Genomic DNA, 15,487 nt, shown 5'->3' on the forward strand with positions numbered 1-15,487 from the left:
CTCCCGCGGCCGCGCGGTGCGGGGGAGCGGCGGGGCTCAGCCACGGAAACGTGAAACATCCCCCCACGGCTGCTCAGAAACGCGGCTGCCTCCCCTCGCTGGCCAAGTTCATGGCGTCGATGGCCATTTTGGAGAAGCTGCTGTCGGAGGAAGGGCTTTGGGAAGGAAAGGGGGGAGCCCGCCGGCTCTCACCCGTCCAGCCCGGCAAGGGGCTAATGCAGCTCCAGCCGCTCGCTGCCTGCTGCGGGAGCACGGCCGGCGGAGCGCGGGCTGGGGGCCGAGGAGATGCCACAAGTGCTGCCCTTCCTGCTGCAGAAGGCACGGCAATCGTGGGGGCAAACCTGGAGCTGTGTCTCATAGACATGAACACGGCTGTGTGTTTAAATAAGGGAGCCTTAGTGTGCAGATGGGCAAGTTTCACTCTGATGGCCTTCAAGCATAATCCCAAAATATTTCCTCGGCAGGACCTCTCAGTGAGCAGGCTGGATGGAGTGCTCTCCATGGGCTTTTATTCAGCAATTCTCATTGTCCGTTACATGGCTCCGAGCACTATTTACTGTACGGCGTCCAAACTCAGCCCTGAATACAGATGTGGTCCTCTCCTCGTGGGGGTTTCAGCAGTGCTATTCACCCCAAGGCTTTAAAATCATCAAGAGCAATGTCCCTTCTGAGCTGATGGCTCCCAATGCAAGTGTTCCACACCCACTTCCCAGGGGTACCCTGCCATTTCGGGGCCTCGCTATTTATCCTGGATGCAGAAGTGCTCTCGGTGCCTCTCGTTCCCAAGCCAGCCCCACTGGCATGCAGCGCCCTGTTGCACAACATCAGCATGCTTCATGTCGCTAGCTCTCATTCATTCTCCCATCCACCCTTCTCCCCAGCCTGCCTCTTTGTCCTGCCCCTCGCAGGGAGCCTCTGCCCTGCCAGCAGTAATCCTGAAGTGCTGTGGTTCCCTAGCACTCTCTGGTTCCCACACCTGGCATGGGAGATTGAAAAAGCCATGGCTAACGTCCGCAAAAATGCTCACTGGCTTTTGTGTGGTCAGCCCAAAACATTTCACCATCCTGTTTTGGGGAGGTGCTGTGTGGAAGATAGCACCCTGTGGATGCCAAGCACGGGGGTAAACGTTAGCTGCTTCACAAAGTGCCTGACCAAGCTGAGCCCCAGACAAGAAGACAGAACATTATTATTGCTGTTGAGGCGGTGGCGTTTGCAGTTGTCACAGCTGCTTCAAACTGTCGCCTTTAGGAGCTGACAGCCTTGTGTCCCAAGCTCACAGTGCGTGTGACCCTTAGAGGCCACAGTGATGATTCATGAAGGAGGAAGATCTTGTCAAGATCCTTGTTCTCTGGATGCTAAACAAAATACCCAGATCCCCAAGGTTTGTGGTTTGAGGAAAAGCCTCTGTGGCAGCTACAGTGGTTGGTATTGCTGAGATCTTCTGGATGAGTAACGTGTGACACCAAGTTTATATAACCACAGTGTCAAGCCCTAAATGGTTTTCATGTCATCATCTTCCATAACCAGGTCAGTTGCTTCAGTTCAAAAGCTTGACTTAAATATTAAATTTATTATCAAGATTTTTGGTATCATTTGTTATTTCAATAAGTGAAGAGGCAGAGACTCCAGTATACCTTATGAAAATCATACTAGGTTTTGGTTTATTCCAAGAAGCCAGCCAAAGATGGCCTATGGTCTTAGATTATGAAGAGACATCAGAGGTGATTCAAAAGAGAAACAGGACCAGGGCAACCATTACTTTTCTCCACTTATAAATGCTCACAGCCCAATTGCTGCTAGGTCAAGCCACACTCTGCTCTGTTTCAGGGTGGTAAGCACAGGTGGGAAATAGACAAGAGAACCACAAGTGTTTGTGTGTGCTCGTGCTGCAAAACCAAGGTGGGCTGGCTGCAGAACGTGGGAAATGAACTAATCTCACCTTTGAAATCAACAGATTGAAGGTCTTGGCAAACCAAGAGCATTAGAGCTGTGTCTCCTCAGGATGGATATATGACCTGGGGAGTCTGTGAGACAGCCAGGAGCCAAACTCCCTGGGGTGTAGCTGGTTCTCCCTTGGAGAGGGAGATGGGACACGCCACCTCTCCAGCCACACTGTCCCACTGCTTTCCAGTTCTACCAGGGGACAAACAGCTGCCTGCAAAAGGAGAGGCCCTGGCTGGGATGTAGCCTTCTTAGGGAAATACAGCACAAGAGAGGTGCTGATAGTCCTGTGGGGGAGGGAATGAGATAAGGTAGGTGCTGGAGCTCCTGGCATACAAGGGGAGGCTGAAAGAGCTGTTTCTTTCAGCCTGGAGTAAAGGAAAGTTAGGAGGTAACCAATCACTCTTCGGCTTTTATTTTCCCCTTTGGTGTGGAGGGCTACAGAGAAGTGAGAGCCAAATTCTTCTGATGGATACACAGTGAAATGCTTATGAAATTTTCAAGAAGGGAAATTGTGACTAGATAAAGGGAAAACCTCCTCCCTAAAGGTAGTTCAGCACTCACACGTTTCAGGAGGGGCTGGGGAATCTCCTTACCTTGAGATGGTTAGAAACTGCCTGGCCAAGGCCCCAGGCAGCCTCATCTAGGTCTGGAGCTAGCCCGGCTGTTAGCAGGGGTTTGAAGTCTAGACCTCCAAACATCTCATCTGGATCTTTCTGTGAAACTCTTATTCTAAAAACTGGGCTCTAATGGAGCCCCACTTCCCTTTTGACACACAGCATACAGTAGTCTCCTTGACGGAAGGAATAAGGAAGCAAGTTATAGCTGATTCCACACCCAGATACACAATGCTCTAATATGCTGATTTTTGCCTACAGAGAGCTTCGTAATGTCCTCCTGCCAACCTGTCCAAGCTGTCTGTATTTAGTCTTCGAGCAGCAGAGACAAATACTCTTCTTTTGATTAAGCTGCACTGCACCTCAAAGGAATTACCCAGCACCCAAATTTTTGGACTTCTTGTGAGATGTTCATCAAAACAGTGTCCCTGACAGCCTCCTGTATGAAAGATATGGGTTTCTCAAGGTTGGACAACATCCCACTGTTCTTGAGACAGACAAGAGCATACTAGAGAAATTCGGTAGCTCTTTGTCATTAAGGCTTTTCTCTGCACTCTGCAACAAGCCTAATTCAGTGACACCTCCCCTTCCAGCTCATTTATGGGTGCACACACGTATTTAGAAAAAAAAAAAAATTCTGCAGGCTTGGGGGGGCAGGGGGGAAGAGGCAGCATCTAATGTTGAATTATCCCTTTAACAGCTGTACATTGCTCTGCAAATGTAATTTAAACAGAGTATGATTTGAGAGGTAAAAGAAAGCAAATCCCACAAATGTTTCCATTCACAGATAGTGTCACGTTGCCAGCCCATCCCCGCGCTGTTACTCGTACTCCGGCTGCATTCACGTTACAGCTCAGCAATCTGATGGAGACATCAGCTCGTACAAGAGGAGTGCTCAGGTGCCGGATCAGCCGAGGGCTTGGGCATTCCTACCACAGAGAAACCGCAACCAAATCTCTGCGGCTGAGCCAAAGGGAAAGCAGCATATCCATCTTCGGATGCACTGGATGAGGACAAATATTTGCAGTGCCCCAAACAAACATGCCACCATCACGTATTCCTTCTGTACATTGTGCCAGCAGTGACGAACTCTTTTGATTTGGAAAAGGCACCAAGGTGGGGTACTGCTATGGCGGGATGTGCTCCCATCCCCTCAGGGCTTTCGCGGTGTGTTCCCGTCCCCTCAGGGCTTCCACGCACCTTCCCTGACACAGGGACGTGGCGATGCCTCCCTGGCAGAAACTCTTGCCTGACAAATTCTTCATGGACACCACTTCCCTGCTGTTGCAGCCTGGCTGCATTTAAATGGGCAACGCCAGCTACCTTGGGCGCTTAATTGCCTTCCTTGCGCAGAAAAAGACGAATGGGAGGGGCGGGGGGGCAGGGGTGATGCTCTTGGGAATATGGAATGTAACAAAGTTTTGGGGTTTTTTTTTCCCAAATAAACTGCCCTGATTGCTAAGCAGTAGCCATACTGTTCACAAAACCCCAGTATCTAAAACAAAGGAGCAGTGAGGTGTACAGCGGGAAAAGACAGCCCACTGGCTGTACCCAAAATGCACATTCCTGCAGGCAAACAGCGCTGTCACGCACAGATCTGCTTTTGCGGGAGGCAGGACCGCGGGGAGGGGACTGGGGGCCCACAGGACCCGCGGGGCGGCGGTGCCGCCGGGGGGGACGCGGGGCGGGGGAAGATGGAGCGGAGCCTTCCCCGGCGGCACCGGACTACAGCTCCCAGAGAGCACGGGCGGGAGCCGCGCTGCAGCCGGGGCAGCAGCTATTCCTGCCGCTGGGATGTGTGCTGTGTGCGCTGGTGATGCCCTGGAAACCAATCCTGTCTCCAGCCTCACATTCTCCCTCCCACCCTCTTCTCAGTTCTGGGCATGTGTGCCAAAGTCTTTGTCTTTCCTTCTTGGACTTAGTCCTTAATCTATGCTGTTTGGTAAAGGATCAGCAGTGAAATGGCAGTGGTTTAAAGTTTTGTCTTTGGGTTTTAAAGTCTGCGTTAGGACACAGTCCGGGGGATTGGGACTTGCTGAGCAACCTCAGAAACAAACTCAGACAAGAGTTAAGCAAGGGTCTGTAAACTTTCTTTGGAGAGGTGGGGCAGGAGCTGAGTGTGCCCAAGAACATAGTAGGGCTACTGATGTGAATATAATGGTGGGCAAGGTGGTTTTATCATTTCTTCTCCAGTTGTATTTCTCACAGTAGCACCCCCAACCCCCCACCTTCCTTTGAGTCAGTGCAGAACAAAGCTGTTTGTTGAGCAAGCGCTGGGATTTGTTGGCACCCAGCCTGCTGGGGCACTGGCTGGAGCACGGGCAGCTTTCCCCAAGTACTGCTGAGTTGCCCCTGTGAAAAAAGATGGAGCTGAGAGAGACTACCCACCTCACCTACACCTCCAGTCAGTGCCCTACAAACCCCTTTTTGGGGGAGGACAACCAGCGTTTTCTCTCTCAAAGACTTGCCATTTCTTGTCCACTTGTCCACCACCTGAGTCCAGCAGACAGACGGCTGGGGGCCCACCCTGAGGCCTCGACATCAGTGGAAGGCACGATTAAAGTCCCTGCATAGCAGATCCTCATGCAACACGGTTTGGTGAAGATGACAGGGACAAGTCATCACACATGCCTTCCCTTTGGTGCTTCCCAGCTGGTGGCCAACAGAGCAGTCTGGCTGTGGGACAAAGCTGTGAAAGCAGGTGAGGGTAGCTGGGCCTTTTCTTCCCCTTGCCAGTCCCCTCTGCCTTTTTATTTGTTGCCTTTCTGTGTGAGTATCTCCTGCTCTGGTGGCAAAATGTCCCCACTTCCCCAACACTGGCATAGAGATAAACATCAGGCCAAGTCAGGCAACTCAGGTGTGAAACACATTTTAATAGAGTTTAGGGATCTGTAGTTTGTCTGTTGCTCAGCTGAGCAGGGGCTGTCCAGAAGGTGAAGCAGACATCATGGGCGGAGGGGAGGGTGAAGGAGAGCAAGAGGGAAGGGAACAGAGAGAGAAAGGTCACAAGAAGCAGATGAGAGCGTGGGTTTGTTCACGGATGTGCTTTAATCTATTGCCCCACAGTACTGTGTGCTGAGCCAGACACTGACAGCACGCACACACACACCCAGGGTGGGACAGCAGTGCCACAGACTGACAGCACACACACACACACACACACACACACACACACACAGGGTGGGACAGCAGTGCCACAGACTGACAGCACACACACACAGATACACACACACCCCCAGGGTGGGACAGCAGTGCCACAGACTGACAGCACACACACACACACGCAGAGTGGGACAGCAGTGCCACAGACTGACAGCACACACACACACACACACACACACACACACAGGGTGGGACAGCAGTGCCACAGACTGACAGCACACACTCACACACACACACCGAGGGTGGAACAGCAGTGCCACAGACTGACAGCACACACACACACACACAGATACACACACACCCCCAGGGTGGGACAGCAGTGCCACAGACTGACAGCACACACACACACACACTCACACACACACACCCAGGGTGGAACAGCAGTGCCACAGACTGACAGCACACACACACACACACAGATACACACACACCCCCAGGGTGGGACAGCAGTGCCACAGACTGACAGCACACACACACACACGCACACCCAGGGTGGAACAGCAGTGCACCTCAACACCAAGCTGCTGGCAAGCACAGCCCAACACAGCACAGCCCAAGCCAACACTGGCAGGGCTCAGTGCAGACACGCGCCTGGGGCACAGGGACACCGTAGGCCAGGACACAGACACACATCCACACACGTGCACAACGAGAGCGAGCGCTGGCAGCACCCGGCCGGACGCGGCCGCGGTGTCCGAGCACACGGATGGTCACCACACATGCTTTGGCACCAGGGAACACGCTGGGCACCCGCTCCTGTGGTGTGGCACGCGAGCAGAGTGGCCCAGGCGAGGCCCTGCACAAACAACAGAGACACACAATGCCTGGGTCCAGGAATGCTTATGACCCCACAGCAAGGGACAGGGTGTGGGCTGCTCTCTCATCCTTTGCCTGGGTACATCTAGCCAGGGACACCTGAACTCGAGGGGTTTCGAGGTGAGAGGAAACCAGGTGACAGAGTGGGGAGAAAGAGCAAAAAAGGGAGCAGAGGAGGGAAAGGGGGGTTTAGAGTCTGTGAGGTGGGAAAGAGCAGCAGGGTGGCTGTGCCCTGGGGACAATGTTCAAAGAACACTTGGGTTGCGGAAGTTGTGTCCAGCGAAGCGTGCTTCATCACCAAGCTCTTCCTCAATCCTGCAGGAGAGAGACAGCACACATCAGGCCCTTGCAGTGAGGGAGCATTGGAGGCACCAGGGTGCTGGAGAGGCAGCTCATCAGCAGGAAGCTGACATGTACCCAAGAGCTCAGCTCCTGCCAGCTGCTGTGACTGCAGGGCTGCACCCTCATGCCAAGGAGGAGGAAGGGAGTCTGCCCCAGAGGCCTTCCCGGGATCCTACTGTCATCTCTGTACCTTGTCGTTGTAACATTTCACCCACAAGCTCCATCCACCCTCGGGCTTTCAGCTTCTCCCACCCAACTGGTCACTCCCCTATTCTCTCTTCTGCATTCCCAGCCCTGGAGCCCCTTACCTCATGAGCTGGTTGTATTTAGCCAGGCGTTCAGACCTGCAGGGAGCACCCGTCTTTATCTGTAAAGCATTCCCCAAAGCAAACACTGTAAGACACTGTTATGATTTGTACCAGTTCCTCATGGCAGGGCAGGGGATTCTGTTTTGGCACCCCTTTGCTTTCCTCCAGGCCTGTGCATGGTCTGGGTTTCACCTACCTGCCCAGTGCACAGTCCTACAACCAGATCAGCAATGAAGGTGTCTTCAGTCTCCCCAGACCGGTGGCTCACCATCACACCCCATCCATTCTCCTGGGCCAACTTGCAGCTGCAGGGAGTGAGAAATGCAGTCAGCAGCTCCTACTCCTACAATTACCACCTGCACAGGGTAAGATTCAGGCACGCTCTGCTCCCACTCTCAGCATCCTACACTTTGGTAGAAACAGAAGTCTGTTCACTCAGTGCATGGTGTGACACCTGGCTGTGGTTCATCACCAGCCCATTCACAGGACAACAAGGGCAGTGGGCTGGACTCACGCTTGGATGGCCTCTGTGACAGATCCAATCTGGTTGACTTTGAGCAGGAGGCAGTTGCAGGCTTTCTCTTCAACAGCCCGCTCGATGCGCTTGGGGTTTGTCACTGTCAGGTCATCTCCCACTATCTGAATCCCCACATTGGCAGTGAACTTAGACCAGGCCTCCCAGTCATCCTGGTCAAAGGGATCCTCAATGGAGACCACTGAAAGGACAACCAAAGAGGCACGAGTCAAAGCTGCCTCCCTTCCCACCCCTAAAACACAGAGGGTTTTTGCCTGGTCAGTGTGTGCAGCACCAGTGATGATTCCCTACGGCCCCACACAGCAGCTCACCTGGGTAATCCCGTACAAAGCTTTGGTAGAGGTCTCCCAGCTCATCTCCAGAAATGTAGCGGCTTGGGTCGTCTGGGGACTTGAAGTCCAGGTCGTATTTGCCGTCGCGGTAGAACTCGGAGGCTGCCACATCCATGCCGATGACAATCTTGTCCGTGTAGCCCGCCTTGTCAATGGCTTCCTTGAGCAGCTCCAGAGCTGAGGGGAGAACGCAGTCAGGAGAGTCAGCCCATGCAGAGAGCTCTGCCTCTTGGTGGGAGCCTCCCTTGGGAAGGGCCCTAGAGCCACTGGGAGTCTGGTAGTGTGATGGAGAATTAGAAGGAAGCCCAGAACACAACAGAAATGCCAAGGAGCTATAGGGGCTGTGTCCAAAGGGACAAGGAGGAATTAAAATGTGATTCCACAGCTCAATGACAAGTTTGTGGAAAGCCTTGTAAAAGCATGCACATGGATAAAAGGTTTGTATGGAAAGGCTGTGACAGATCAAGGCCACCCCAAGGAGAAGGAGCTCAGAAACATTCCCTAACACAGAAGGTCAATGATATTTAGGTATCATCTTTTGAATCAGTCCAGGGAATGCTGAGAGCCGGGCATAGGAACCCATAGCATTTCAGGCAGGGGTACCCCGTTTCTGTAGGGCTCTCACCTTCGCTATTTTCCAGGATGTTGGGAGCAAAGCCTCCCTCATCACCCACATTGGTAGCATCTTTGCCATACTTCTCCTTGATGACACTCTTGAGGTTGTGATAGACTTCAGCCCCGATGCGCATGGCATCGCGGAAGCTTTCGGCTCCCACAGGCAGGATCATGAACTCCTGCATGGCCAGTTTGTTGCCTGCGTGGGAACCTCCATTGATCACGTTGAAAGCCTGGAAGAGTCCATAAGAGAGTCAGAGCTGAAGGAACCGGTCTTGGCACTCCCGAGAGGTGGCTCTCAGATGTGTCACCATGCCCACACATGCCACATCCCACAGGGTAACGTAAGCACATCAGCTTCAACCATCCAAGCAAAGACACATAAGCCTGGAGTCTTCCCTCCAGAAGTGGCTCAAACCACATGGTTAGGGAAGATTTTCCCACTTCTTTCCCTCTCAGAGATCTCCTGAGTTATGTGTGTTTATCTATGCTCTGTTTATCTGTACGTGTTTATCAACAATGCTGTCAGTTTCTCTTCCAGGACCTTTCTTCTTGATCCTGAGAAAATTTTAGCATCCACAACTCCATTTGGGAAAGAGTTTCTCAAGGCAGGTTCCCCTTGGTGTGAAGACCCATATGCCCCTGCTTTGAACTGTGCCCCAGAGGGTTCACATGATGCCCTCTGCTTCTTGTGCAAAGAATGAGATCTTCAGTCAGCCTCCCAAAACAACCTCTCCTCTACCCTCCTCAGGCTCCTTTTTTCCCATTGAAACTTGACAAATCTCAGGCCTTGGTTTGCTTCCCTGACAACTGCAGTGCACTCAGCTGATGTTTCAATCCCATATCCCTTCCTTATCTACCTCCCAATACCTCTCAAGCTTCTTTTGGGAACAACACTCTTTTGGAGTTTCTGAAGGTGAACGTCAAGGAGGGAGGAGTCTTACTGGCACGGGCAGGATGAGGTCGGAGTTGCCGGCCAGGTCAGCGATGTGCCGGTACAGGGGCACATCCTTCTCTGCAGCTCCCGCCTTGCACACGGCCAGCGAAACTCCCAGGATAGCATTGGCGCCAAACTTGGCTGTGGGCAAAGGAGGAGATTGACTTTTCAGGTGGCAACATCCTGCCTGGTGGGTGTGTGCCCTTGCCAGCCCAGCCTTGGGCTCACCACAGCTTGGGCAGTGCCCCCCACTCCAGCCCTGCAGCCTCCCATGCCCGTAATTTCCCGGCCAAAAAGAGGGATGGATTACATTTGTTCTCTGTGCCGTCCATCTCAAGCATCAGATTGTCTATCTTCTCTTGATCCACAACAGAGAGGCCCTGCAAGAAGGGAACAGCTCCTGAGAAGGGGATGATTGGAAAAGCTGCTGGCTCTGGTGTGCAGGAGAGGAGGCATTGATGGAGAAGCTGGGGGTAAAAGGACTTTTTCAGCTTGTGGCGGAACATATACACACAAAGCTCTGGAAACTGGTGCTGTGGTATTTAGTCAGGTTAGGTAACCCTGATGGTGTTTCTGCAGTGCAGTGTGGATGTACCCATGGTGGAGAGGGGGTCAGCTGCAGCCCAGGCAAGGCCACGCATTGCTGGGGACACAGGACACCCCTGGGGGGTTTCCCAGCCTTTTGGCAGCTTCCAGGGAGCTTTGTGGTGGTGCTGTGGTCACACAGAAGCTAGGCAGAACAACAGAACATGCTCAACCTCAAGCAAGCAAATGTAGACTGGATGGAGCCATCCCCAGGAGTGAGGTGGAGAGCAAGATTAGACCCAAAACAGGCAACTCTCCACCATGCTGGTTATTTTTCAGGGGCAGAGAGAACTGTGCTCTCAGCCAGAGCCAGCCATGGGCTGCATGGTGTGTAATATGTGGCTTTGGCTCAGCTCTCCTCAAAGCAGGCTCCAGGTCTTTAGGTGTAAACAGGCTGCAGATGTGACACCACTGCTCTGCAAGCTGTGCCAGACCCTGCACGGTACAACCATTGCTCATCACACCAGGATGAGGCCACAGACGTGTGGCTGTGATTCAGTGCTTGAGGGGGAGCACAGCTGAAGGAGGGGGTGAGCTCTGGGAGCACCGAGGGGACGGGTTAGGCTGCACAGATGTTGCAGTGGACCAGGAAGAGTTAAATCCTTTCCTCCCAGAGAAAAGATTGCTGTGGACACACACAGGAATGGGGGGCAGGAGGGGTGTGCCCAGGTTCACAGAGAGCATCGCTGCGTCTGTTAACCCAGTGAGATGAAGAGAGCAGAGACAGAGATCAGGGGACAGAGACGGACCAGAGTAAGCGTTGGACAAGGGAGAACAAAGAGAAATCCTTACAGAGCCCACGAGAGCTGGGGCGACAGTGCTGTTGATATGGTCCACGGCCTGCAGGACCCCTAAAGAAGGGAAGAGGCAGAGAAAGAAAGAGAGAGAGAGAGAGAGAGAGTGAGGCAGAGAGAAGAGTGGAAAGAGGGAGGGAGAGGACCAATAGAGAGACTGAGAGGGGGAGACAGCAAGGGAAGATCGAGGCCTGATCTTTTACTTTATGCTAGCTCTGTGACTCTGTGGTCTCCCTGAGGGACACATCTGTGTCACACCCGTGGCTGGGCAGTGCCCTCCAGCAGAGCCCCACACACAGGATGAGCTGTGGAGCAGGCATCTCCCCACCTTTTCCAAGGAAACGTGACTTGTCATTGTCTCGCAGCTCCAGCGCTTCGTAGATACCAGTGGACGCTCCACTGGGGACGGCTGCTCGAAACATGCCTGGGAAACAGCAAAACAGGGGTGAGAGACAAGCAGAGGGTGAAGAGGAGAAGCCCTCATGCACCTGCTTCTGCCCTGCTTTCATAGGGAAGGATGCAGCAACTGCTTGTGCAAATGGATGGCCTTGCTGGCTGGCTGCTCATGGCTGGTCTCCCTAGAGGGGGAGCACCTCAGTGGAAGAAATAAATGGCACCCAGGGCTTCCAGGCTGAGGAACTTGGATATCAGGCACCCAGAGATTCACACTGATCCCAGAACTATGTGTGATGGGTGGAAGTTCCTCAGCCCTCCTCCTAGTTCGAGAAGCAGCCTGACTCACAGCCACCTTCAGCTTCCTCCCCCTCAGACTGAGGTTTCTGCCTCACTGAAGAAGGAAGACAATGGTTGCGTGCCTGCTCTGGCCTCTCACTGCTCCTCACCCCTCAGCCCAAGCAGTTTTGGGCCCCATGCAAATGCAGCTCCTCCAGCTGAGCCCCACACATGAACATAGCTGCACAGAGATCTCAGGAACAAAGCTTTACCCCTGCCATGAGCATGGCCATGGATGTGCTACCAAACCTCTACTGTGCCCCAGGACTAAAAGCACAGCTGCAGCAGGGGTACCATGAGAAGGTGCAGACATGTATGATAGAAACACCTTCAGTCCCTGCTACGGGTGGGCACGTGGCTCAGCTCACATGCAGGACAGCCAGCTGTCTTTTTTTTATTTGCCTGGCACGTGTGCACAGTTGCTGAGCACAGGCAGAGTTTTGGTCTCTGCCTCTTCCCCTGACTTGTTGTCTGCTGGGGTTCACCGGTGAGGAGCCTCCATGCTCCTGGTGTGCCAGGCTGCTGCACAGCACCAGCTCTGCCAGGGTGGGCAGGGCTTGCCCTCCATCCCTTATCTCACCCCCATACCTTTGTGTGTGTAGAGGTCCACCTCAACGGTGGGGTTCCCACGGGAGTCCAGGATCTCACGGGCATGGATCCTCTCGACCGCCATGGTGAGTCTGTGGAGAGAACAGGATATGTTCAGCTCTGAGAGGCTCCAGGATGTGGTGCTCACACCTTCTATGTCTAGACTGACAGAGAGAAAGGAATTCAAGGAAAAATGACCTAAGAAATTTGGGCTAAAACTATTTGCCCTAGGAAATTTAGAAATTCACCCAGACTACAGGAATCTACGAACATTTTTCCAGGAACTGGCTATCTATTTGAATTTACTCTGTCCCTCTGCTGCAGCTGAGAACTAGGAGCACTCTGCCTCTCCCTGCGTCACAGCACAGCGCCCGACTCAAGCCCGGATGGCAGGGATGGGGAGGGTGCGATGGCAGCAGAGAGGGAGGGATCAGCTGGCACAGCAGGGAGGTGCCCCTGGCTCTGGTGTCAAGGACAGGGCAGCAGCTCCTGGCATCTCCTGTCTCCTTGCCGGGAGGCGAGGACAGCGCCTGCCAGCCAGACAGCAAGTGGCTGCTGTGTCCCTGTGCAGCACAGGGGAGCCAGCCCAGTGTGATGGGCAGGGCAGGGGGCAGCCAGCCAGGGGGGCCCAGCCCCTCTCCAGCCCACGGCAGGGGAGCCATCCCAGCCTGGCTGTCCCAGTCCCCAGCCATGTCCCCCCTGCCGAGTGCCTGCTCAGTGTCCCCGTGTCCCCATGAGCTGCTGGGTCAGGCTGTGCCAAGGCAGCAGGAGCATGGGGCCTGGCAGCCTGAGGAGCCATCTTGCTGAGGCCATGATGCCTCAGACGTGGCAAAGAGGGCTCTGAAGAGAGGGGACACCTGGCCCAGCTGCCAACCCTTTGCTCTGCTCCTGAGGCAGGGAAGCAGATGAGGCTGGGCTGGATCTCTGTTGGGTGGGGGGGTGAGGAAGCCTAGCATTTTGGGGAACCTGGTTAAACCTGAAGTAGAAGACATGCTGGTGGGTAATGATGGCTGTTTGAAACAGCTTCTCTAGCTGCAGTTTGCCCTCCAGCGGTTCCAAATCAGCTCCTCATGCCACCTTCTCTTTCCCCTGGCTGTGGGGCTGTGCTATGCTGGGGTGCTGCAATGAGGTGTGTGTCCCCCCCAGGCTCCCAGCACTGCCAAGTTTTCCTCCCCTGGCTCCCACAGATGATTGCCTCAGCCCTGAGGAGGGCTGGGAGAGGCCAGAGTAGCCACGGAGCCTCAGCCAGGACATCCCCATGGCATGTCTGAGCAAGGGTACAGCCAGCCCAGGGCCTCAGCACCAGGGCAGGGGAAAATGAGCTTGAACAAGCACATCCCAGCACCAAGGGGAGCTGAGAAGCAGGATGGAGAAGCCGGAGCCAGCGCCCAACGCCACCACCCCAGGTGGGTGGAAATCACAAGGGCGTGAGGAAATCGTGCTGCTGCTCTGAAGCTTCAGCCAGAGCTTCTCCTGTGGGGAGTTGTCAGTGACTCCAGGGTTCCCTGGAGCCTGCACAGGGCCCTCCACCATGTCCATCTGGGCTGGGATCCCCCATCAGCCGCTTTGGCAGTGCTCCTCACGCCATCTGGCACACGCCACAGGAACTTCCTCCAGAGTCGTGCCGGCGTAGCCAGCCGTGAGCTTCCTTTGCAGCAGTGTCCTGGCCGTGCCTCAACAGCCTCCACGGGGTACAGAGGGACAGGACCCCGCTTAAAGTCATCTTTGACAGCACAGCCGTGCCAGATGCTGTGGCTCTCTGCTTATCTGGTCACGTTGCCTGTGGTCACATCCCTGTGGCCACATCCACCTGCCCCTCTTGGAGCCAGACCCGAGGAAGCCAAATGACAAGCCCAAATCCAGCCTTGCCTGCCCCACCCCATCACTTACATGATCTTCTCTCCCTTGTAGTCCTTTAAGCCCTTTCTCCACTTGTGTTGCTGCCCCGTGTCCCCTGCGTTTGCTCTCTTTTGAACAGAAGCACCCTGAAATCCCTGCTATCAGCTGCATTGGCCTGAAAGGAGGTCAGAGGCGGATAAGCTGGGATAAGGGATTGGGATGGAGCCATAGCTGGGAAGCCACAGACCACATCCAGGAAGAGAGAGGGGGCTGTGCATCCCCCGTGAAGAGGGGCTGGGCACCGTACGCTGAGAGGCTGGTGCTGCTGCAATGCCTTCCTGTGGAGCTGGCGCTGGCAGCAATTCCCTGTCGCTGCCGGGCCGGCACGGTGGAGACCTTTCCCACCAGTCCCGTGTGCTACTGCGATTCCCCCGGGCTGGGCACTGCTCCCAGGAAGCCCGCACTGCTGCAGTGTCGTGACTGATGCAGCTATTGCTTGCCTGACTGTCACTCCTCTCCCTGCTCTCCCCCTCCCCTGTGGTGTGGGGCTGTGCAAATAGGAAAACATCCCCTTTTCTCCCTCCCTCCCCGCTCTCCCTGAGCGCCCGTGTTTATGTCAACACCTCGGGAGGCTGGGGGGGCCGCTCCGAGGCTGGATCCTTTCCCCAGCCGTGCCCAGACGGCAGGAGCGCTGCCTTCTCCCCACCAGCACCCCTCCCCCGGGGAAAGCTCCATCCCGCAGCACCTCCCGACAGTGCCCTTGGGAGCACCACCTATCCCCGTTGGTTGCCCCCCACTCCTGCAATTCCCTGGGCTCACGTCTGAAATGATGATTGCCGGGAGGGGAAAGGGGGGGCTTGGGAAGGAGGGAGTACCTGAAATTAAAATATGAAAGAAAAGTCAGAAGGATGGGGGTGAGGAGACAGAGGTGGGAGGAGCAGGGGGAGGAAGCGAGGGGAGTTGAGTTGTTAATGCCGCTCGCCGTGGTCTTTCTCCGCAGGGACCCCAAAGTGCGTGTGGGGTTTGGAGGGCACAAGGGGGGCAGCAGAAACATGCACGCAGTGAAGGGTGTGCTGGCCCTGGGGAGACACTTACCTTCCTAGGGCAGCGCTGGATGAAAAATTGAGAAAGTGCTGGTAGAAAGGAGAGAGGACGAAGCTGAGGAGGGATGCAGGACCTCAAGGGGAGATGATGTGTCCTCTAAGCCAACGGTGGCGGCAGCAGCAGGATGGAGACGCCCCTGATAGGGCCGGGACAGCAGCATGTGACCCAGAGCTGCGATGAGTCAGGATTTAGCAAAGCTTTGCAAACAGCACGTAGGGGATGGAGAGACAGAGAGAGGCA

The 15,487-nt window shown here is 54.6% G+C and overlaps 1 protein-coding gene across 1 annotated transcript; it reads right to left on the bottom strand.

The window, feature by feature from the left end:
- Nucleotides 1–5,411: 5,411 nt before the first annotated feature.
- On the bottom strand, nt 5,412–15,413 carry ENO2 (enolase 2). Its single transcript, XM_054654574.2, has 12 exons — nt 15,239–15,413; nt 12,305–12,396; nt 11,313–11,408; nt 10,983–11,041; nt 9,916–9,985; nt 9,613–9,746; nt 8,679–8,901; nt 8,033–8,230; nt 7,701–7,902; nt 7,383–7,491; nt 7,187–7,245; nt 5,412–6,851 (listed from the first exon to the last, which is right to left on the bottom strand). Exons 2-12 carry the CDS (start codon nt 12,387–12,389, stop codon nt 6,782–6,784), a joined length of 1,305 nt encoding a protein of 434 aa, XP_054510549.1. The 5' UTR covers nt 12,390–12,396; nt 15,239–15,413; the 3' UTR covers nt 5,412–6,781.
- Between the last annotated feature and the right edge of the window lie 74 nt (nt 15,414–15,487).

The sequence above is a fragment of the Agelaius phoeniceus genome, chromosome 2 (assembly GCF_051311805.1).
Source record: "Agelaius phoeniceus isolate bAgePho1 chromosome 2, bAgePho1.hap1, whole genome shotgun sequence".
NCBI lineage: Eukaryota > Metazoa > Chordata > Aves > Passeriformes > Icteridae > Agelaius > Agelaius phoeniceus.